This window comes from Oscarella lobularis, chromosome 12, assembly GCF_947507565.1.
Source record: "Oscarella lobularis chromosome 12, ooOscLobu1.1, whole genome shotgun sequence".
NCBI lineage: Eukaryota > Metazoa > Porifera > Homoscleromorpha > Homosclerophorida > Oscarellidae > Oscarella > Oscarella lobularis.
Window position 1 is genome coordinate 1,429,968 of NC_089186.1, and position 21,973 is coordinate 1,451,940.

Genomic DNA, 21,973 nt, shown 5'->3' on the forward strand with positions numbered 1-21,973 from the left:
TCTATAAAAAGAATTTATAAGCGAGACAAAAAAGCGAAAGCACGCATACAAACAGAGTAGGATAATAATTAATAGGCGTTCAACGCCTTGTACGCTTTCTGAAGAACCTTGTACGCTGACTGAGACGATTCCACGCAATCACCCACACTTCCCGGTATTGATTCGGTATTAGCATCATTAGCCAAGAGCATGTCGTCTGGCTGAGAGAGACGAGTAGCTATTGCGTTGAAAGTAGGTCGTTTGTGGTGATCAGGATTCCTGTAGAGGTCAAATCAAATCAAATCATAGAGTGTCCTCTGTTCTTACCAGCACTCAATCATTAGTTGATAGATAGTATAAGAACAGCCTGGAGGCGGGGGAAGGCGATAGCCGGTTTCCAGTCGGTCAAGAACGGCGCGATTCTTCGTGTGGCCGTAAGGACGCTTTCCGACTGTCCAAATTTCATAGAGGACAATGCCGTAACTCCAGACGTCACTCGATGTGGAATACTTTCTGAAATTGATTGCCTACAAAAACGCGTTTTTACTAAGCGGGAAACATGAAGATTCGTTTACTTCAGGAGCGGTCCACCTGAAGGGAATTTGTCCTCCTTTCGTGACATAGTAATTGTCGTCAGCGAGGTCTCTCGATAGACCAAAATCCGCAATCTACCCAATGAAATAAAAAACTATAGCCTAAATAAAAAATATTCAGCCAACCTTGCAAACTAGTTTTTCGCCAAGTAGAATGTTGCGAGCTGCCAGATCCTTAGACGCCAAATTCCAAATTAGACAAAACAAATGTTTCAGATGTCTCACCCTGTGAACAAAACATCGCTTTGCCAAGTATTCCATTCCGGCTGCTATGTCGCGAGACATTTGCAATAATCGAGCGGGCAAATCCAAAGGCAGCGTGTCCTCGTTTCTATGACAAAGAAACGCTATGTTTATCCATTCAAAAATGAGCAGGTGCTTACGCGATTGACTGCAAATATTGCTTCAAATCACCCTTTGGCAAAATCTCCAGAACAACCATCAACTACACGTTTGAACATACAGCCTAAGAACAGAACTCTCGGGCAGACATTACCGGTCTTCCAGTGAGAACGACACCGTGCATCACCACGACATTTCGGTGGTTAAACTGGCCCATAATTGCAGCCTCTTGAAGAAACTTTACCTTGTTCTCTTTTGACTCCGATTTCAAAGTTTTCACGGCAACCACAACAGGACGTTTAGAATCCTTTAGAAAAGAACTAAATAGGCACAAAAATCAATTTTTTAATAGTGACTAAACCTTATCTGTCCAGATGCCTCTCTCAACCGTTCCAAATTCACTAAGAAAAAGAGTAGGGAATAACGCGTTGCTTTCTAATACTGATTCATTACCCAGTTCCAAGTACTTCTTTGAGCTCAACTGAAGACCTTTCCAAAACGCGAAACTTTGCAGCAGTCAACTGGTCATACAGCTTCTCTTCCGAAGTTGCCGGCTCCCAGTAAATATCTCCTTTAGATTCGTTTAAAACCTAAGAGAGCAGAGCATACTATAAAACAAAAGAAAATCTTGACAGTTGACAGCCTTGCTTTTTCCCGGGCTTGAGCCTGAGCTAAGGTAACAGGTACTTCGTAGTGACTATCGTCCTGAGAGTCGGGGCTTTGGCATACGCGAGCCGTTTTTGGTTCAGTGACAACCTGAACCGGTTGGCAGTACTCAGAAGTCGGCTTAGACAAGTTTTGAAACACGGAAGAATCTTGATATTCATCGAACGGCGATTCTTCTTGTTCACTAAACAGCGAAACAACGGCGTAACTTGGTGAGTGTATTCTTGAGCTGCGAAGATTCATTTCCATGGCTAAACAAGATGCCTCGCTTATACACAGAAAAACGGCAACAGCTATTGCTGCAACGTACCTTGCTCTTGCAAATCGTACGAATCCGCTGATTTGCGTTTAACTCTTCGACACGCCAACACGGCAAGCACGACAAAAATGGCAATAAAGAGTATTCCCACACCCACTCCTATTCCAATAGTCGTATTAGACCGAGAGTTCGCTGCCAACGTCAGGACGCCGCTTGATTCAGAAGATTCGGAGAGAAGATGAGAAGGTGGAAAGGAGGTTGTGGAAACAGCAGCCTCTGAAGTCGTCGTTGATTCCGTAGAAGCAGTAGACCCTGAAGAGGTCGGTGAGGCCGTAGAAGCAGTAGCTTTTGCAGTAGCCTTTGCAGTAGCCTTTGTAGTTGTTGTGGGGGCAGTAGAAGCAGTAGCCTTTGTAGTCGTCGTGGAGGCGGTAGAAGCATCTTCTGAAGTAGTTGGCAACGTTGTTGAAGCAGGAGTCTTCGAAGTGGTCGGTGAAGTGGTTGGTGAGCCCGTAAAAGCAGCGGACTTTGTAGTCGTCGTTGAGGCCGAAGCAGCCTCTGAAGTGGTCGGTAAGTCCGTAGAAGCAGTGGTCTTTGAGGCAGTAGAAACAGCAGCCTCTGAAGTGGTCGGTGAGGCAGTAGAAGCAGTAGCCTTTGTAGTCGTCGTGGCGGCCGTAGAAGCAGAAGTGCTTGTAGTCGTCGTAGAGGCGGTAAAAGCACCTTCTGAAGTGGTCGGTAACGTCGTTGAAGCAGGGGTGTTGGAAGTGGTTGGTGAGGCCGTAAAAGCAGCGGACTTTGTAGTCGTCGTTGAGGCCGCAGAAGCCTCTGAAGTGGTCGGTAAGTCCGTAGAAGCAACGGTCTTTGAGGCAGTAGAAACAGCAGCCTCTGAAGAGGTCGGTGAGGCAGTAGAAGCAGTAGCCTTTGCAGTCGTCGTGGCGGCCGTAGAAGCAGTAGAAGCACGTTCTGAAGTGGTCGGTAACGTCGTTGAAGCATGGGTGCTGGTAGGCGTCGTTGAGGCCGCAGCAGTCTCTGAAGTGGTCGGTAATTTCGTAGGAGCAGCGGTCTTTGAGGCAGTAGAAGCAACAGTCTCTGAAGTGGTCGGCGAGACAGTAGAAACAGAGGCCCCTAAAGAGGTCGGTGAAGCAGTAGAAGCAGCGGCATTTATAGTCGTCGTTGAGGTCGCAGAAGAAGCAGACGTCTCTGAAGTCGTAGGCGAAGCGGTAGAAGCAGAAGCCTCTGAAGTGGCCGGTAAGGCAGTAGAATTAAAGTCAGCAGTTTCTGAAGAGGTCGGTGAAGCAGTAGAAGTGGCGGTCGGTGAGGCAGTGGAAGCAGCGGCCACTGAAGAGTTGGGTAAGAGAGTAGCAGCAGCCTCTGAAGTCGTTGGTAAAGCAGTAGAAGCTGCCTCTGAAGAAGTCGGCGAGGTCGTAAAAGCAGCGGTCTTTGTAGTCGCCGTTGAGGCCGTAGAAGCAGCCGCCTCTGAAGTCGCCAGTTCGACCGTAGTTGAGACAGTGGCCGCTGAAGTGGTTAAAGGCGATGCTGTAGTAGGAATAGCTGTAGTTGCAGAAGAGGTAATTTTGGTCGTGGTAGAGACAGTTGTTGCTACTGTACTAGGCGAAGTCGTTGAAAGTAAAGGACAGGTGCCGTCGATTCTTCCATTGGCAGGAGGAGAAAAGGTAGGTTGAGAAATAGAAAGTGAGGGCTCTAAATGAAAAACACAATACAATATTGCCTTTTTAACAGAACAAATGATTCTCACTGGGACAAAGACAATATGACCACTTAGTCATTTTTCCACTATTGTCGTTTTTCGTTGAACACCATGGAACACTCCTTTCAAAAGTAGTGCACTCAAAAAACCGCTTTTCATTATAGATGAAGGGGAAAATGCATTCGGTGTCTCCCATGCCAGAATCTCCTCCGCATACAAATGTTACCGAGGGAAGACTATCTGCGAAGTTACCAGTGCACTTGTCTATATCACAGTACGTCCAATTAAGACACCCGCTGTTTTCTTCCGTGTAGCACCACGGCATCGTTCGATTTTCTGATATAGGGTTGCGGCAATATGAATGATTGCCCAAACCCGCTTCCGGATAGAGAGCGAGAAGATTCGAGTACGTGTTCAGCTCTGACCAATTAAGGCACGATTTGCCGTCGGCGCTAACGGCAGCCGAACCGCGATAGGACGCGCCGCGATAGAGAGTCCGACGGCATTCTACGCAATAGATGTACAATATAGCAGTATCGCTTTGACAACTTTCTCAGAATACCTCTTCCATTCGTCGTCACAGTAGCGTAATCCGACGTGATGGAGCCCTTGGTCAGTGAAGCAGTAATTTTAAACGTATACATTGTCAACGCCGCAATGTCAGAAACATGAGGAAGAGAAACACTTTTGATATCTTTAAAGGTCAAAGCCGATGGCTGAACAGTCGTTCCCGGGTAAACTTCAGCGAATTCTATTTCGTATGACGTGACGTTCTTGACAATTGCCGGTGGCCCGGTCCATCGAAATGTTCCTTTCCCCAAAGTACCGTCGTACTCCAACTGAGGCAACGGCCCTGAGGAAGATTCTAGGAAGAAAAACGTCTATCGTGTGTTGTCATCTGGGGAAAAGTATAGTACTATCTTCTCCTGTGCGCACGACAATCCATGGACCACGAACAAGAGAGCCTGATCCGTTTTTGACGGCAATTCGATACAAATACTCTGATATACGTAATAATGTATATTACTGACCTAGAAATATGTGACAAACCTGTAAAGGATTTGACTTCATTATTGTCCTTTAGAGTTTCTTTCCCATTTCCTTTGGAGCCAACGTGAAGAACTTGATCTATGCACGTTGGACCACCCCACGCGAAGTCCGGACATCCGGCAAAGCTGACGTTCAAGCTGTCGAATCTTTTTTTTGCGAAGTCAACCAGCTGTCCATTTACTTTGAAATCTGCCAGACAGCCTCCATAACTTGTCACGTTCACGCCATATCCAAGCGCTACTTCGTCCATTGTTGGTGAGACGCCTTTGTGTTCCATGCCTCCGAGATAAAAGTTTTCCATAATTTCAGACGAATACGTCTGGACGTCAGTTATTTCAGAAGAGGTACTGTTTGTAATGCCGTCAACAATAACAACTATAGACAGTGTGTCTATTTCGACGATGACTGTGTGCCAGGCGCCGTCACACAAGCTCAGAGTTCTTGGTCGAACGCGAACAAGGAAGGGTCCATCCGATACCCCGAAACCTTTTCTGTATCTCAAATCTAGTCCATCGACGCGTGTTTCAACAAAGAGAAAATCGCTTCTATCGCTGCTGTAAGCAGCAACAAGAAGACCGTTTGGCCAACTCGTTCGCATTCGGAAACTGAATTGAAGCTGACCGCTTGAAGAAGACGACAGCGTCAGTTGAGCGTAACCTGCTCCTCGAAAATGCATTCCGGCCTGAACAGCGGGTGGACAGCCATTGGTGCTCCAGCGAACATTCTCATAGCTCTCGTTTTTCAGTAAATCCAATGAGTTGTCGTCAAGCTGTGTCACATTTATGCAACCGATGAATCCGTCTTTTTGAGACAAAACGCCGGATTGGACCCACTGACGCGAGGTCACTCCACCAACATAAACCGTTTCCACGCTAGCGTCAATCTGATCGCCGGCATTATCGTCTACAGACGATAAGATTCCATCAACAGTGAGTTTGAGAGTATCTGTATTGCTTTCCCTTTTTTCTGCCACTACTGAATGAAACTGACCGTCATTCAACGAGGCTACTGAAGAAATATCTACAGAGCCTTTATCGCCTTTCACAGCGAATTTTAACTTCCCATTCGTCAGCTGCAAGTACGCATACGACGACCAGCCTTTCTTGAAAGCAACAAAGAGAAGCCCATTTGAAGCTGAAGTTCGAAATGAAAGTTTCGTTGTAAATTTTTTTCCGCCACCAAAAGCATTAGTATCAAATTTGACATAGCCAAGACCTTCGAAAGACAGTCCTGCAATGGCACTTGGTTGACTCAAAGAAACGTATCTTCTTTCTATAAGGTATTTTGTATTGCTGTCTTCATTTGAATGCTTTTGCCACCCAAGTTCAACTGATGACTTGGTCACTTTCAGCGGATGAAGATAACGATCACCCTGCAGACCTTATATGCCAATTATACAACTCTTTGAGCATCAGAGACTGCAGAAAAAATACGTACCGGAAACACATGTGTAAGACACACTCAGCAGCATTGCGCCTGAGCACGTCGTTCCGAAAGTAACATCAGCAGCCCCTAACTTGCAATAGTTCTTGTACTGGCATGCTGTCTTTACAACGTCAACAGCGCTGGAAAAGAATGAATGAATAAAATGAATGACAATTAGCTAAGATACATCTTTCGGCTTACGTCGACGAGTTGCAAGGAGGATTAACTGAAGTTTGCATCCCAGCTGCACAACTGTTCACTTCTTCAAACGTAGCAGAGCTAATCGCTATTAGCTTGTTTTGACAATTGATTCTGAACGGCAAAGTGGATCTATACATAACCACACCCGTATTTTTCAGTGCCACTTACGCGACGACGCCGTTACAGACTGTGGCGGGTGATTGCGACTTGGTTCCTAACGTATAACGGTGTTACGTTCTGGAACAGAAAGCTGCCAAAGGCTACGACAAACCTTCGCAACAGAAAATAAGCGCGAACAAGGCAATTCGAAGAATCATGGTGACGACGCTGGCAGCGTTTTCAGGCCCGCTTTTCTCAAAAGGACGCGAGGGCAAAGACGTTCCAACGTCGTGTGCAGTCTGGGGACGTCCGCATCAGAGCTCCCGTACAATCTTCTCCCACGTTGGCACGTTCTCTAAGTCCAGTTCACAAGCTCGCAAAAGCGCAGGTGACACGCACAGGCGTCTTTTCTGCAGTACGTAGAAGACGATTAATTCATTCCGTGCAACGCGCGTTCTAGCTGTGCTCAAAGGAGTCTCGATCTCTCTGCCGAGTCTCTGGCTCCCTGCTGTGTCGACACAAAGGTGTCAAAGAGGACGGACAGTAATGTCTACTAAAAAGCTAGGCTAATTATAGGCGCACGACACCTTGTATCCTTCCTGAAGAAACCTGTACGCTGACTCAGACGCTTCCAAATCATCACCCGCGCTTCCCTGTATTGATTCGGTATTCGCATCGTTAGCCAACAGCATTTCGTCTGGCTGAGAGAGACGAGTGGATATTGCGTTGAAGGTGGGTCGTTTGTGGTGATCAGGATTCCTACAGAGTGCATTCTCGTGGTCACAAGTCCAAGCAGACAGTGCCCTCTCTTCTTCTTACCAACACTCAATCATGAGTTTATAAATAGCGTAGGAACAGCCCGGAGGTGGAGGAAGACGATAGCCAGTTTCCAGTAGGTCAAGAACGGCGCGGTTCTTCGTATTGCCGTAAGGACGCTTTCCCACGGTCCAAATTTCATAGAGGACTATGCCATAACTCCATACGTCACTGGACGCCGAATACTTCCGGAAATTGATTGCCTACAAAACAGCTGTGCTGAAAAAGTGAGAAACGGAGAGACCCGTTTACCTCAGGAGCGGTCCATCTGAAGGGAATTTGTCCTCCTTTCGTGACGTAGTAATTGTCGTCGGCCAAGTCTCTCGATAAGCCAAAGTCCGCAATCTAACCAATATAATAAAGACAATAGCGCTAACGGAAGTAGCTAAGCAAACCTTGCAAACTAGTTTTTCACCAAGTAGAACGTTACGAGCCGCCAGATCCTTAAATTCCATATTCCAAATTAAGATTAGATAACAAATGTTTGAGAGCTCTCACCCTGTGAACAAAACAGCGCTTTGCCAAATATTCCATTCCGGCTGCTATGTCGCGAGACATCTGCAGTAGTCGAGCAGGCAAATCCGAGGGCAACGTGTCCTCGTTTCTATGACGAGAGATTGCATCTCTAGGCAACGAATAGAAACGTACTTACGCGATTGATTGCAAAAATTGCTTCAAATCACCCTTCGGCAAAATTTCCAAAACAACCATCAACTACACATTTGAACATACAGCTTGAAAACAGAACTCCCGGGCGTGAATTACCGGTCTCCCAGTGAGGACGACTCCGTGCATTACCACGACGTTTCGATGGTTAAACTGGCCCATAATAGCAGCCTCTTGAAGAAACTTTACCTTGTTCTCCTCCGATTCTGATTTCAACGTTTTCACGGCAACGACGATGGGAGACTTGGAATCCTTTTGAAACAAATTGAGAAGACACAAAGAAAGTTAGATATGTTATGACCATACCTTATCCGTCCAGATGCCTCTCTCAACAGTTCCAAACTGACTATATGTGCAGAAGAATAAGGTAGCGGATAAAGCATTACTCTCACTAACGCTTTCATTACCCAGTTCCCAGAATTTCTTCCAACTGAACGGAAGACCTTTCCAAGACGCGAAATTTTCCAGTACTTAACTGATCATACAGTCTCTCTTCTGTTTTTGCCGGCTCCCAGTAGATGTCGTCTTTCAGCTCATTGATAGCCTATATCACAACATTATAAAAATTAAAGATGCATTTAATGACAATGACTTGCCGTCTTCCCAGAAATGGCCTGTGACTGAGCTAAGTTGACAGGTACTTCGTAGTTACCGTCGTCTTGAAATAGCGGGTTTTGGAATATCTGAGCGGCTGTCGACGTCGTTTCGGTGAGAGCCGGTTGACAATACTCGGCAGGCAGCCCGGACGACCTTTGAAACACGGACGAATCGCGGTATTCATAATCTTCATTTTCAAAGGGCAACACGACAGCGTAGCTGGGTGAGTGTATTCTTGAACTGCGCAGATCCATTTCCATGGCTAAACAAGATGCGCCACTTGCACATGACAACAAGCATCGCTCTAACGTACCTTGTTCTTTCAAATCGTACGCGTCGGTTGATTGGCGTCTACCTCTTCGACGCGCAAACACGGCAACCACAACAACAATAGCAATGAAAAGTAGCCCCATACCTACTCCTATTCCAATGTACATAGGAGACGAACCGCCAGACTCTTTTGCTGATACGGAAGATGCGGAGGAAAGATGAGTAGTTGCAGACAAGGTGCTCGCCGTCGTGGTAAAGTTAGTCGTTGTTACTGTACTAGGTACAGTCGTTGGAAGTAAAAGACAAGTACCGTCGATTCTTCCATTTGCAGGAGGAGAATAGGTAGGTTGAGGTATAGAAATTGAGGGCTCTAAAGGCAATAAGCAATCAAATATCGTCTTTTTCTTTTAGTATTCTGAACTGGTTCTCACTGGGACAAAGGCAGTATGACCACTTATTCATTTCTCCATTGACGTTTTTCGTTGAACACCATGGAACACTCCTTTCAAAAGTAGTACACTCAAAAAACCGCTTTCCTTTATAGAGAAAAGGAAAAATGCATTCGGTTTCTTTTCTGCCAGAATCTCCTCCGCATACATATGTTACTGAGGGAAGACCATCTGCAAGGTAAATACAATCTCTAAATCCGACACAGTAATATCTCTAGATACAATACCATTAGTGCACTTGCTAACGGAGCAATCTTCTATGTCTCCATCATCTTCATAACACCACGGGTTCGACTTCGCTAGCGGATCGGGATTCCGACAATATCTGTGATCGCCAAGTCCGGCTGCTGCGTATTGAGACACGGAAAACGTATTAAACTTTTTCCACGACACGCAATCCCTATCCGTAATTGATCCTCTATACCCGTACCCGTTGTCCACAGTGCTGTAACATGTCATGTCTATAAGTTAAACCCCGTCATAAACAAAATACAATGCGGCCAGCGAACGTGGACATACCCTCGCACTCGTCTATATCACAGTACGCCCAATTAAGACACCCGCCGATTTCTTCTGTGTAACACCACGGCATCGTTCGATTTTCCGATATAGGGTTGCGGCAATACGAATGATTGCCCAAACCCGCTTCCGGATAAAGAGCGAGAAGATTCGTGTACGTGCTCAGCTCAGACCAATTGAGGCACGATTTGCCGTCCGCGCTAACGGCAGTCGAACCGCGATACGACATGCCGCGATAGAGAGTCCGACGACATTCTAGGAAATAGGTCTACAATGGCAAACTTAGCAAATTTCTGGGGCTAACCTCTTCCACTCGTCGTCACGCTACTATAACTCGAGGTGACCGAGCCACTGACTAGTGAAGCCTTAATTGTAAACGTATACATTGTCAACGCTGCAACGTCAGAAATATGAGGAAGAGAAACATCTTTGATAGGTGTAAACGACTGAGAGGGTGGCTGAGCAGTTCCCGGGTAAAGTTCGGCAAAATATATCTCGTATGACGTGAAGTCCTTGACAATTGCCGGTGGTCCGGCCCATCGAAAAGTTCCTTTACCTGTGCTACCGTCGTACTCCAACTCGGGCAACGGCCCTTTGGATGACTCTACAGAGAAAAGCATGTACATCCCTGCTGTAATCTGCTAGAGAATAATACTGTCTTCTCCTGAGCGTACGACAATCCATTGAGTGTGAACGAGAGCGCCGGATCCGCTTTTGACGGCAAGTCGATACAAATACTCTAAGTCAGGTCGTGCAAGAGCGTCAATTAAAACAGTACCGAAACAAACCTGTAAAAGCTTTGACTCCATTATTGTCCGTTAGACTTTCTTCGCCTTCTCCTTTTGAACGAACGCGAAGCACTTGATCTACGCACGTTGGACCCTCCCACGTGAAGTCTGGACATCCGGCAAAGCTGACGTTCAAACTCACAATTCTTTTCTTTACATAGTCAACCAGCTGTTCGTTGACTTTAAAATCTGCCAAACAGCCTCCATAACTCGTCAAGTTCACGCCATATCCTAACGCCTTTTGGACGATTTTCGGTGTACTGTCCTGGATGCCTCCGAGATAAACGTTTTCCATAATATCAGACGAATACATCTGCACGTTGGTTATATTGCAAGAGGTGTTGTGTGCAAAGCCGTCCACAGTAACGACTAGAAACGCTGCGTCTATTGCTAAACTCACTGTGTGCCACGCGCCGTCACACAAGCTCACTGTTTCGGGTCGAACTTGAACAAGGAAAGGTCCATCCGATGGCCCACTTCTGTATCTCAAATCTAGTCCATTGACGCGTGACTCGACGAAGAGAAATTCGCCTTTACCGTTGCTGTAAGCGGCCAGAAGAAGACCGTTAGACCAACTCGTTCTCATTCGAAAACTGACTTTAAGTTGACTGCTCAATGAAGGCGATAGTGTCAGTTTTGCGTAACCAGCTCCTCGAAAATGCATTCCGGCATGAACAGCGGGCGGACAGCCATTGGTGCTCCAGCGAACGTTCTCATAGCTCTGGCTTTTCTTTATATCAAATGTTTTGCCGCTTTCAAGCTGATTCACATTCATACATCCAATGAATCCGTCTGTTTGAGACAAAACGCCGTCCTTGACGTACTGAGTCGAATTCATTCCACCAACATAAACGCTTTCCACTTGGACGTCAATCCTCCCCCCGCCTTGTACGGAAGAAGATATTTCAGTTCCATCAACAGTAAGTTTGAGAGTTTCTTTATCCTTATCTCTCTTCTGCGCCTCTACCGTATGAAACTGACCGTCATCCAATGTGGCTGTTGTAGAAACTTCTACAGAGCCTCTAGTGCTACTAGTAACGAATTTCAACGTCCCATTTGTCAGCTGTAGGTACGCGTACGACGACCAGTCGCTCTTGAAAGCAACGAAGAGAAGTCCATTTGGCGCTGAGGTTCGAAAGGTTAGTTTCGTTAGAAAATTCTTTCCGCCATTAAACGGACTATCGTCGAAATTGACGTAGCCAAAGCCTTCAAAAGATAATCCGGCAATGGCACTTGGTTGACTCGCGGGAACGTCTCTTCTTTCTATAACGTATTTCGTATTGTTGTCTTCATTGGAGTGCTTTTGCCACCGAAGTTGAACTGATGACTTTGTCACTGCAAGCGGGCGCAAATAACGGTCACCCTGTAGGCCTAAAAACAACATTATTTAATCGAACAACAGGCACTGTAGAAGCAATACCGGAAAGACATGTGTACGACACGTTTAGCAACATTTTGCCTGAGCACTTTGTACCGAAAGTAACACCAACAGCCTTTATTTTGCAATAGTTTTTGTTCTGGCACGCCGTCCTTACAACATCAACAGCCCTGGAAGAGAACGAATGAATCGTCTCAATTGATCGAGTATCCCGTCGCCAGTACTCTTACTTAGACGAGCTGCAAAGAGGAGTAACTGAAGCGCGCGATATGCAGTCGTTCACTTCTCCGAACGTAGCAGAACTAATCGCTATTAGCTTGCTTGTACAGTTGATTCTAAAGGTGAGATATCTAGCCACTCCCTTATTGTCTCAGCGTCAGCTAGCGTCACTTACTTCAAATCGCCGTTGCAGGATGTTTCAGTTTTGGGCGACTGCGATATTGTTCCTAACGTAAAACGCGTTACGTTGACGGTTTTATCACCGAAAGCTGTCGAGGCTAAGCCAACCTTCGTAGTAGAAAATAAGAACAAACACGGCAATTCGAAGAATCATGGTAAAGACCCCAGCAGCGTTTCAGAACGGCTTTTCTTTCTGGAACCTAAGAAGAACGCGAAGCCAAAGACGTGGTGAGTAGTCTGGACGGTCACATAAGACTCCCGTACACATTACCCTTAGGAGTAGATTATGCTAATATGACATTAGCATAAGCTACTCCTACGGTATTTCGAAGGGGGAGAGTAAATAAGAGAGCAAGTTCTTCCTAACTGACCTTCGCCAAATCGGACACCTAGCTGATCAGTGCACGAGACTCACAGCACATTAACCTGGCCGATTAGAATGAGCTAAGATAAACGCATACACACACGTACGTACTGACAACTGTAGTCATTATCCGTTGCACTGAAGTCGAGCCTATTGTACGTTCGTCCCACTTTCAGCATTGCTTATCGATCTGTGTCGACGCAGAAAGCGTCAATTGAACGAGGTCAAGCTTTCAGTTGTTATACTCGGAATTCTTTGTTAAAAGTAGTGCTGGCCAAATATAGCCTCTCTGTTAGAGAAACGCATTCATTCATTCATCATCCTCTGGTCCCAAATTTCCACCATATTGATGGAAATCTAATAACATACGCAAATGTAGTAGAACAACATTCCTACAACCTTAGTGCACTTGCTAACAACACTTTTTTGATTTTTCAACCGATTCCTAAAAGCACGGTTTGAAGGTTCAGTCAGTTCCCCCACCCCATAGTCATTACCCAATAAAATATCAGAGTGTAACTCCAAATAATCAAGGCGTCTATCGATGTCGCCCGTATAGCGCCACGGCATTGATAGGGCTGCTCAGCACAAAGATACCAACATTCTATAGGCAAAAATAACAGAAACGATATAGCGATGTTCTCTATTGCTATGTACGTTTCCATTCGTCGTCATAACACTAACGAAGTCGAATCGCAGCATTCACGGTTGAGGAAAGACCGTAGTTGTGGTGGACGAGGCCTTAATTAATTCGAAGTCGAGAGACATTCCTGGATTTCGATATAGAATCCCCCGTCCATAAAAACTCAATTTCCTCCCGCAGAGCATAACAGAACAGAATCGTTCAAATTTCCTCAATAGGACTGCGAATGATGCAGTACAAAAGTCTGCTCCGGATAATAAACCAAACGGCATTCTACAGAATAAAAACTAAACAGAATAAACACTAATTACTTTCAACGGCTCCCCGCGCCGTTCGTTGTCACACTGTACAACAAATCTGACTTGAGAGGCCCGTGGCTGTTGTTCTAGCACATAGGCACGTTGTGTTCGCGACCCTACACGGCTTCGCGCTAGAAGAGAAGAACACTCAAGGATTTTTGACTTGGAGTCTACATTGATGAGACAGAGGAATGATGCGCACACCCGCCATTTACCTCCTACTACGAAGAGCTCGCCGTTTGGAGGACGACGTTATTCCTTACTCCGGGCCTCGTCGAAGCCCCGTAGGCAAACTTACCTATGTCAGTTTTTTTGCCGTACTCGCTTCTTTCCTAGCCCGAGGGACGTTGTAAAGAAGAAAACATTTCGAGAGAGTTTGGTCTCACCGTAGAAGGTCGAAGAGCTGCCTTTTAGAGCCCGCACCAGGGAGTTGCACGAACGAAAGAAACATCGACTAGAAAAAAATAGAAAAAAAGATCGTTTGAGGGAGGTAGTACCTAGTGTAACTCTTAGGCACGCTGTCTTCATGAGTTCTTGTTACAGCTGAGCGAAGACTTTCCCCGACGTTACTCCGGGTCATATCTATAGCCAGATGCTTATACTCCTATAACGAGGCCCATCGCAGAAGGCTAGAGCATTCCGAGAGAGTAAGAGAGACCCATGCAGCAAGAGTTTGATCGCACCATAGGAATTTGAAGAGCTGCTTTTTAGAGCCGACATACATGCCAGGCAATTAACGTACGTCAGATCGAAAGTTGCTAAAACGAAAAGGAACAACGTGACATGTAAAACAAATTGAAAAAAATAAAACGGTCTGACTCCGCGTCATTTCGTCGATCGGCGGTTCAAAAGCGTCACGATGAGAGTTCTCTCACAGTCTTTCGATGTGGTCATAGTCGTCGCCTGCACGAAGCATCGCAGGAAATCCTGGGCCCGATTCCGTTGAGAATCGAAGAGTGCTGTAAAGCTGGCTTCGAAAATCAGACTCGGCAAAACCGAGCCTGTTGTACGTTGATTCTATTTCTTCGCGATTCTCCTGGATCCCTTCTACAGTAACGAAATCGCTTTCACTTTCTCTCTGATCTTCTTCCGCTTGTGCTCGACTTAGAATGAAGACCGATGAGGTAGTATTACTTTTGGAGTCACCGTATAGCGGGTTAGGGTCCAGGTCGAATTCATAATTTTGTCTTTTTGTTTTACTTTTCTTGCATCGCCTATAATTAAAGACAACAAACCTTGTCGAACACTTGTTTAAGTTGCTTCTCTTACCACGCAATGACCGCTATAATTAGACTAAGCAGCACCAGTGCTCCAATTGCCGATCCCACAACAATTGCCAGAAAAGAAGACGAAGCGGAAGGTAACTCCTGTGGCGTCCCAAGGTTGCCACCTTCTGCTGTAGTTTGCAACGTCGACGTATCAGCAAACGTACCGCTCACTGGAGTCGTAGCGCTATTTGAAGAGACTTTAGTTGCAGCCGCAAGAGTTCCAGGAGTCTTCAAACTAACCGTAGCCGAAGAGTCGGTGGTTGCAACAAGCTTAGTAGAGACGGCCACAGCAGTTATCAAAGTTGTCGCAAGAGAAACTGTAGTTGTAGCAGGAGAATTCGGTGCTGAGACCGTCAGTGAAGTTGATCTTGCTCGAGAAAATGAAGCAGAAGAAGCCATCGCAGAAGTAGTCCGCAGAGGCGTATTTGTAGTAGCGGCCTTTGAAGAAGTAGCCGAGACTGCTGCAGTTTTAGCATACGAAGTCGTGAAAGAGATTGTAGTTACAGCTTTAGAACTTGGGACCGTGGTTGAGCCAGCGCTACTCGGTGAAGTTGCGCGAGAAAACGAAGAAGAAGAAGCGGTCGCAGAAGCAGTCTGCAGAGATGTAGTAGTGGCCTTCAAAGTAGTCAAGACTGCAGTTTCAGTTGCAGCATTAGAACTTAAGACAGTACTTGAGGCAGTTTCTGAAGACGTGCGTGCGGTGTTCGACGCAGTAGGAAGAGCCTCTGAAGTCGTAGAAGGTGAGGCCGCAGACGTAGTGGCCTCAGAAGACGTAAGAATAGCTGTAACTGCAGAATAGGTACTCGCGGTCATGGTAGAAACCGTCCCTTTTACTTTACCAGGCGTAGTTGTGGGACGCAAAGGACAGGTGCCGTCGATTCTTCCATTGGCAGGAGGAGAAAAGGTAGGTTGAGAAATAGAAAGTGAGGGCTCTAAATAAAAAACACAATACAATATTTCCTTTTTAACAGAACAAAATGATTCTCACTGGGACAAAGACAATATGACCACTTAGTCATTTTTCCACTATTGTCGTTTTTCGTTGAACACCATGGAACACTCCTTTCAAAAGTAGTGCACTCAAAAAACCGCTTTTCATTATAGATGAAGGGGAAAATTCATTCGGTGTCTCCCATGCCAGAATCTCCTCCGCATACAAATGTTACCGAGGGAAGACTATCTGCGAAGTTACCAGTGCACTTGTCTATATCACAGTACGTCCAATTAAGACACCCGCTGTTTTCTTCCGTGTAGCACCACGGCATCGTTCGATTTTCTGATATAGGGTTGCGGCAATATGAATGATTGCCCAAACCCGCTTCCGGATAGAGAGCGAGAAGATTCGAGTACGTGTTCAGCTCTGACCAATTAAGGCACGATTTGCCGTCGGCGCTAACGGCAGCCGAACCGCGATAGGACGCGCCGCGATAGAGAGTCCGACGGCATTCTACGCAATAGATGTACAATATAGCAGTATCGCTTTGACAACTTTCTCAGAATACCTCTTCCATTCGTCGTCACAGTAGCGTAATCCGACGTGATGGAGCCCTTGGTCAGTGAAGCAGTAATTTTAAACGTATACATTGTCAACGCCGCAATGTCAGAAACATGAGGAAGAGAAACACTTTTGATATCTTTAAAGGTCAAAGCCGATGGCTGAACAGTCGTTCCCGGGTAAACTTCAGCGAATTCTATTTCGTATGACGTGACGTTCTTGACAATTGCCGGTGGCCCGGTCCATCGAAATGTTCCTTTCCCCAAAGTACCGTCGTACTCCAACTGAGGCAACGGCCCTGAGGAAGATTCTAGGAAGAAAAACGTCTATCGTGTGTTGTCATCTGGGGAAAAGTATAGTACTATCTTCTCCTGTGCGCACGACAATCCATGGACCACGAACAAGAGAGCCTGATCCGCTTTTGACGGCAATTCGATACAAATACTCTGATATACGTAATAATGTATATTACTGACCTAGAAATATGTGACAAACCTGTAAAGGATTTGACTTCATTATTGTCCTTTAGAGTTTCTTTCCCATTTCCTTTGGAGCCAACGTGAAGAACTTGATCTATGCACGTTGGACCACCCCACGCGAAGTCCGGACATCCGGCAAAGCTGACGTTCAAGCTGTCGAATCTTTTTTTTGCGAAGTCAACCAGCTGTCCATTTACTTTGAAATCTGCCAGACAGCCTCCATAACTTGTCACGTTCACGCCATATCCAAGCGCTACTTCGTCCATTGTTGGTGAGACGCCTTTGTGTTCCATGCCTCCGAGATAAAAGTTTTCCATAATTTCAGACGAATACGTCTGGACGTCAGTTATTTCAGAAGAGGTACTGTTTGTAATGCCGTCAACAATAACAACTATAGACAGTGTGTCTATTTCGACGATGACTGTGTGCCAGGCGCCGTCACACAAGCTCAGAGTTCTTGGTCGAACGCGAACAAGGAAGGGTCCATCCGATACCCCGAAACCTTTTCTGTATCTCAAATCTAGTCCATCGATGCGTGTTTCAACAAAGAGAAAATCGCTTCTATCGCTGCTGTAAGCAGCAACAAGAAGACCGTTTGGCCAACTCGTTCGCATTCGGAAACTGAATTGAAGCTGACCGCTTGAAGAAGACGACAGCGTCAGTTGAGCGTAACCTGCTCCTCGAAAATGCATTCCGGCCTGAACAGCGGGTGGACAGCCATTGGTGCTCCAGCGAACATTCTCATAGCTCTCGTTTTTCAGTAAATCCAATGAGTTGTCGTCAAGCTGTGTCACATTTATGCAACCGATGAATCCGTCTTTTTGAGACAAAACGCCGGATTGGACCCACTGACGCGAGGTCACTCCACCAACATAAACCGTTTCCACGCTAGCGTCAATCTGATCGCCGGCATTATCGTCTACAGACGATAAGATTCCATCAACAGTGAGTTTGAGAGTATCTGTATTGCTTTCCCTTTTTTCTGCCACTACTGAATGAAACTGACCGTCATTCAACGAGGCTACTGAAGAAATATCTACAGAGCCTTTATCGCCTTTCACAGCGAATTTTAACTTCCCATTCGTCAGCTGCAAGTACGCATACGACGACCAGCCTTTCTTGAAAGCAACAAAGAGAAGCCCATTTGAAGCTGAAGTTCGAAATGAAAGTTTCGTTGTAAATTTTTTTCCGCCACCAAAAGCATTAGTATCAAATTTGACATAGCCAAGACCTTCGAAAGACAGTCCTGCAATGGCACTTGGTTGACTCAAAGAAACGTATCTTCTTTCTATAAGGTATTTTGTATTGCTGTCTTCATTTGAATACTTTTGCCACCCGAGTTCAACAGATGACTTGGTCACTTTCAGCAGATGAAGATAACGATCACCCAGTAGACCTTATATGCCAATTATACAACTCTTTGAGCATCAGAGACTGCAGAAAAAATACGTACCGGAAACACATGTGTAGGACACACTCAGCAGCATTGCGCCTGAGCACGTCGTTCCGAAAGTAACATCAGCAGCCCCTAACCTGCAATAGTTCTTGTACTGGCATGCTGTCTTTACAACGTCAACAGCGCTGGAAAAGAATGAATGAATAAAATGAATGACAATTAGCTAAGATACATCTTTCGTCTCGCGGCTTACGTCGACGAGTTGCAAGGAGGATTAACTGAAGTTTGCATCCCAGCTGCACAACTGTTCACTTCTTCAAACGTAGCAGAGCTAATCGCTATTAGCTTGTTTTGACAATTGATTCTGAACGGCAAAGTGATAACCACACCCGTATTTTTCAGTGCCACTTACGCGACGACGCCGTTACAGACTGTGGCGGGTGATTGCGACTTGGTTCCTAACGTATAACGGTGTTACGTTCTGGAACAGAAAGCTGCCAAAGGCTACGACAAACCTTCGCAACAGAAAATAAGCGCGAACAAGGCAATTCGAAGAATCATGGTGACGACGCTGGCAGCGTTTTCAGGCCCGCTTTTCTCAAAAGGATGCGAGGACAAAGACGTTCCAACGTCGTGTGCAGTCTGGGGACGTCCGCATCAGAGCTCCCGTACAATCTTCTCCCACGTTGGCACGTTCTCTAAGTCCAGTTCACAAGCTCGCAAAAGCGCAGGTGACACGCACAGGCGTCTTTTCTGCAGTACGTAGAAGACGATTAATTCATTCCGTGCAACGCGCGTTCTAGCTGTGCTCAAAGGAGTCTCGATCTCTCTGCCGTCTGGCTCCCTGCTGTGTCGACACAAAGGTGTCAAAGAGGACGGACAGTAATGTCTACTAAAAAGCTAGGCTAATTATAGGCGCACGACACCTTGTATCCTTCCTGAAGAAACCTGTACGCTGACTCAGACGCTTCCAAATCATCACCCGCGCTTCCCTGTATTGATTCGGTATTCGCATCGTTAACCAACAGCATTTCGTCTGGCTGAGAGAGACGAGTGGATATTGCGTTGAAGGTGGGTCGTTTGTGGTGATCAGGATTCCTACAGAGTGCATCCTCGTGGTCACAAGTCCAAGCATACAGTGCCCTCTCTTCTTCTTACCAGCACTCAATCATGAGTTTATAGACAGCGTAGGAACAGCCCGGAGGTGGAGGAAGACGATAGCCAGTTTCCAGTAGGTCAAGAACGGCGCGGTTCTTCGTATTGCCGTAAGGACGCTTTCCCACGGTCCAAATTTCATAGAGGACTATGCCATAACTCCATACGTCACTGGACGTCGAATACTTCCGGAAATTGATTGCCTACAAAATAGCTGTGCTGAAAAAGTGAGAAGCGTAGAGACCCGTTTACCTCAGGAGCGGTCCATCTGAAGGGAATTTGTCCTCCTTTCGTGACGTAGTAATTGTCGTCGGCCAAGTCTCTCGATAAGCCAAAGTCCGCAATCTAACCAATATAATAAAGACAATAGCGCTAACGGAAGTAGCTAAGCAAACCTTGCAAACTAGTTTTTCACCAAGTAGAACGTTACGAGCCGCCAGATCCTTAAATTCCATATTCCAAATTAAGATTAGATAACAAATGTTTGAGAGCTCTCACCCTGTGAACAAAACAGCGCTTTGCCAAATATTCCATTCCGGCTGCTATGTCGCGAGACATCTGCAGTAGTCGAGCAGGCAAATCCGAGGGCAACGTGTCCTCGTTTCTATGACGAGAGATTGCATCTCTAGGCAACGAATAGAAACGTACTTACGCGATTGATTGCAAAAATTGCTTCAAATCACCCTTCGGCAAAATTTCCAAAACAACCATCAACTACACATTTGAACATACAGCTTGAAAACAGAACTCCCGGGCGTGAATTACCGGTCTCCCAGTGAGGACGACTCCGTGCATTACCACGACGTTTCGATGGTTAAACTGGCCCATAATAGCAGCCTCTTGAAGAAACTTTACCTTGTTCTCCTCCGATTCTGATTTCAACGTTTTCACAGCAACGACGATGGGAGACTTGGAATCCTTTTGAAACAAATTGAGAAGGCACAAAGAAAGTTAGATATGTTATGACCATACCTTATCCGTCCAGATGCCTCTCTCAACAGTTCCAAACTGACTAAATGTGCAGAAGAATAAAGTAGAGGATAAAGCATTACTCTCACTAACGCTTTCATTACCCAGTTCCCAGTATTTCTTCCAACTGAACGGAAGACCTTTCCAAGACGCGAAACTTTCCAGTACTTAACTGATCATACAGTCTCTCTTCTGTTTTTGCCGGCTCCCAGTAGATGTCGTCTTTCAGCTCATTGATAGCCTATATCACAACATTATAAAAAATAAAAGATGCATTTAATGACAATGACTTGCCGTCTTCCCGGAAACGGCCTGTGACTGAGCTAAGTTGACAGGTACTTCGTAGTTACCATCGTCTTCAAATAGAGGGTTTTGGAATATCTGAGCGGCTGTCGACGTCGTTTCGGTGAGAGCCGGTTGACAATACTCGGCAGGCAGCCCGGACGACCTTTGAAACACGGACGAATCGCGGTATTCATAATCTTCATTTTCAAAGAGCGACACGACAGCGTAGCTGGGCGAGTGTATTCTTGAACTGCGCAGATCCATTTCCATGGCTAAACAAGATGCGCCACTTGCACATGACAACAACAAGCATCGCTCTAACGTACCTTGTTCTTTCAAATCGTACGCGTCGGTTGATTGGCGTCTACCTCTTCGACGCGCAAACACGGCAACCACAACAACAATAGCAATGAAAAGTAGCCCCATACCTACTCCTATTCCAATGTACGTAGGAGACGAACCGCCAGACTCTTTTGCTGACGCTGACGTCGGAGTCCCTGCCGTTGTGACGATCTGGTGAGGAGGCTGAGAGTTTTCTGCCGACGTCGGGATGCTGCCGGTTGACTGCAAGTAACTCGGCGTTGCTGAAGAAGGCCCCTCTGAAGCTGTCTGGTAGGTTGGCGGATTAGATATCAGAGAACTCGTTTCAGAAGGTGCCGAGGGAAGATGAGAAGTCGGCAAGGAAGTCTTAATGCTTGGTAAAGTCGATATTGTAAAAGTTGAGACAGCGGCACCTGAAGTTGTAGAAGGCGAGACGGCTGATGCTGTAGTAGGAATAGCTGTAGTTGCCGAAGAGGTACCCGCGGTCGTGGTAGAGACCGTCATTTTTACTGTACTGGGTACAGTTGTCGAAAGCGAAAGACAGGTGCCGTCGATTCTTCCACTTGCAGGAGGAGAAAAGGCAGGTTGAGATATAGAAATTGAGGGCTCTAAATGAAACACGCAATATAATATCGTCTATCCAGTATTCTGGACTGTTTCTCACTGGGACAAAGGCAATATGACCACTTCTTCATATTTCCATCATCTTCGTTCTTCGTTGAACACCATGGAACGCTTTTTTCAAAAGTAGTGCACTCAAAAAACCGCTTTCCTTTATAAATAAAGGGAAAAATGCATTCGGTATCTCCCTTGCCAGAGTCTCCTCCGCATACAAATGTTACTGAGGGAAGACCGTCTGCGAAGTAAACATCATCGCTAAATCTGACATTGAAATTTCTAGATATAATACCATTAATGCACTTGCTAACGGAACAATCTTCTATGTCTCCGTCGGATTCATAACACCATGGTTCAGACCTCGCTTGCGGGTCGGGATTCCGACAGAATTTGTGATTGCCTAGCCCAGCTGTTGTATTTTGAGATACTGGAAACTTTGTCCACAACGCGCAGTCGTCCTCCGTGCGCAATCCTCTATAC

At 46.0% G+C, this 21,973-nt stretch overlaps 4 protein-coding genes and 1 long non-coding RNA gene across 5 annotated transcripts; 1 reads left to right on the forward strand and 4 right to left on the reverse strand.

The window, feature by feature from the left end:
- Nucleotides 1-51: 51 nt before the first annotated feature.
- On the reverse strand, nucleotides 52-6,627 carry LOC136194182 (uncharacterized). Its single transcript, XM_065983241.1, has 19 exons — nucleotides 6,492-6,627; nucleotides 6,389-6,434; nucleotides 6,221-6,331; nucleotides 6,032-6,159; nucleotides 4,595-5,974; nucleotides 4,462-4,545; nucleotides 4,107-4,409; nucleotides 3,593-4,051; nucleotides 1,891-3,537; nucleotides 1,563-1,831; nucleotides 1,368-1,504; nucleotides 1,276-1,315; nucleotides 1,069-1,221; nucleotides 956-1,017; nucleotides 798-903; nucleotides 699-746; nucleotides 555-647; nucleotides 307-506; nucleotides 52-258 (listed from the first exon to the last, which is right to left on the reverse strand). The coding sequence occupies exons 1-19, from the start codon at nucleotides 6,535-6,537 to the stop codon at nucleotides 69-71; spliced, it is 5,502 nt and encodes a 1,833-aa protein (XP_065839313.1). The 5' UTR covers nucleotides 6,538-6,627; the 3' UTR covers nucleotides 52-68.
- Nucleotides 6,628-6,743: 116 nt separating this feature from the next.
- On the reverse strand, nucleotides 6,744-13,766 carry LOC136194188 (uncharacterized). Its single transcript, XM_065983250.1, has 28 exons — nucleotides 13,723-13,766; nucleotides 13,223-13,638; nucleotides 13,063-13,169; nucleotides 12,811-13,010; nucleotides 12,677-12,755; nucleotides 12,573-12,627; nucleotides 12,310-12,401; nucleotides 12,197-12,248; nucleotides 12,033-12,137; nucleotides 11,845-11,972; nucleotides 10,425-11,795; nucleotides 10,292-10,375; nucleotides 9,941-10,240; nucleotides 9,637-9,891; nucleotides 9,345-9,578; nucleotides 9,100-9,288; nucleotides 8,712-9,038; nucleotides 8,398-8,660; nucleotides 8,209-8,345; nucleotides 8,108-8,147; nucleotides 7,901-8,053; nucleotides 7,788-7,849; nucleotides 7,634-7,739; nucleotides 7,531-7,578; nucleotides 7,388-7,480; nucleotides 7,139-7,338; nucleotides 6,907-7,078; nucleotides 6,744-6,827 (listed from the first exon to the last, which is right to left on the reverse strand). The coding sequence occupies exons 7-28, from the start codon at nucleotides 12,353-12,355 to the stop codon at nucleotides 6,786-6,788; spliced, it is 4,407 nt and encodes a 1,468-aa protein (XP_065839322.1). The 5' UTR covers nucleotides 12,356-12,401; nucleotides 12,573-12,627; nucleotides 12,677-12,755; nucleotides 12,811-13,010; nucleotides 13,063-13,169; nucleotides 13,223-13,638; nucleotides 13,723-13,766; the 3' UTR covers nucleotides 6,744-6,785.
- An 88-nt stretch (nucleotides 13,767-13,854) lies between these two features.
- Nucleotides 13,855-14,746, forward strand: LOC136194210 (uncharacterized). Its single transcript, XR_010671541.1, has 3 exons — nucleotides 13,855-13,997; nucleotides 14,051-14,154; nucleotides 14,219-14,746. It is a non-coding gene; the product is annotated as an uncharacterized lncRNA (long non-coding RNA).
- LOC136194196 (usherin-like) lies at nucleotides 14,251-18,959 on the reverse strand. The gene is made up of 9 exons (XM_065983264.1): nucleotides 18,661-18,959; nucleotides 18,558-18,603; nucleotides 18,399-18,509; nucleotides 18,203-18,330; nucleotides 16,766-18,145; nucleotides 16,278-16,580; nucleotides 15,764-16,222; nucleotides 14,777-15,707; nucleotides 14,251-14,721 (listed from the first exon to the last, which is right to left on the reverse strand). Exons 1-7 carry the CDS (start codon nucleotides 18,704-18,706, stop codon nucleotides 15,894-15,896), a joined length of 2,343 nt encoding a protein of 780 aa, XP_065839336.1. The 5' UTR covers nucleotides 18,707-18,959; the 3' UTR covers nucleotides 14,251-14,721; nucleotides 14,777-15,707; nucleotides 15,764-15,893.
- A 34-nt stretch (nucleotides 18,960-18,993) lies between these two features.
- LOC136194198 (uncharacterized) lies at nucleotides 18,994-21,717 on the reverse strand. Its single transcript, XM_065983266.1, has 12 exons — nucleotides 21,540-21,717; nucleotides 20,881-21,483; nucleotides 20,564-20,826; nucleotides 20,374-20,510; nucleotides 20,273-20,312; nucleotides 20,066-20,218; nucleotides 19,953-20,014; nucleotides 19,799-19,904; nucleotides 19,696-19,743; nucleotides 19,553-19,645; nucleotides 19,304-19,503; nucleotides 18,994-19,243 (listed from the first exon to the last, which is right to left on the reverse strand). The coding sequence occupies exons 1-12, from the start codon at nucleotides 21,568-21,570 to the stop codon at nucleotides 19,051-19,053; spliced, it is 1,929 nt and encodes a 642-aa protein (XP_065839338.1). The 5' UTR covers nucleotides 21,571-21,717; the 3' UTR covers nucleotides 18,994-19,050.
- Nucleotides 21,718-21,973: the final 256 nt, after the last annotated feature.

Coding starts and splice junctions, on each gene's coding strand:
- LOC136194182 (XM_065983241.1), bottom strand. CDS start 6,537: ATGATTCTTCGAATTGCCTTGTTCGCGCTTATTTTCTGTTGCGAAG. Junction 6,332..6,388: donor GTCTGTAACGGCGTCGTCGC/GTAAGTGGCACT, acceptor TTTGCCGTTCAG/AATCAATTGTCAAAACAAGC. Junction 747..797: donor AGCGATGTTTTGTTCACAGG/GTGAGACATCTG, acceptor TTGGCGTCTAAG/GATCTGGCAGCTCGCAACAT.
- LOC136194198 (XM_065983266.1), bottom strand. CDS start 21,570: ATGAAGAAGTGGTCATATTGCCTTTGTCCCA. Junction 20,511..20,563: donor AGGCCGTTTCCGGGAAGACG/GCAAGTCATTGT, acceptor GTTGTGATATAG/GCTATCAATGAGCTGAAAGA. Junction 19,504..19,552: donor TCAGATGGACCGCTCCTGAG/GTAAACGGGTCT, acceptor GCTATTTTGTAG/GCAATCAATTTCCGGAAGTA.
- LOC136194188 (XM_065983250.1), bottom strand. CDS start 12,355: ATGATTCTTCGAATTGCCGTGTTTGTTCTTATTTTCTACTACGAAG. Junction 7,339..7,387: donor TCAGATGGACCGCTCCTGAG/GTAAACGGGTCT, acceptor GCTGTTTTGTAG/GCAATCAATTTCCGGAAGTA. Junction 7,079..7,138: donor AAACTCATGATTGAGTGTTG/GTAAGAAGAAGA, acceptor TGCACTCTGTAG/GAATCCTGATCACCACAAAC.
- LOC136194196 (XM_065983264.1), bottom strand. CDS start 18,706: ATGATTCTTCGAATTGCCTTGTTCGCGCTTATTTTCTGTTGCGAAG. Junction 18,604..18,660: donor GCTTATTTTCTGTTGCGAAG/GTTTGTCGTAGC, acceptor GTTATACGTTAG/GAACCAAGTCGCAATCACCC. Junction 18,510..18,557: donor GTCTGTAACGGCGTCGTCGC/GTAAGTGGCACT, acceptor TTTGCCGTTCAG/AATCAATTGTCAAAACAAGC.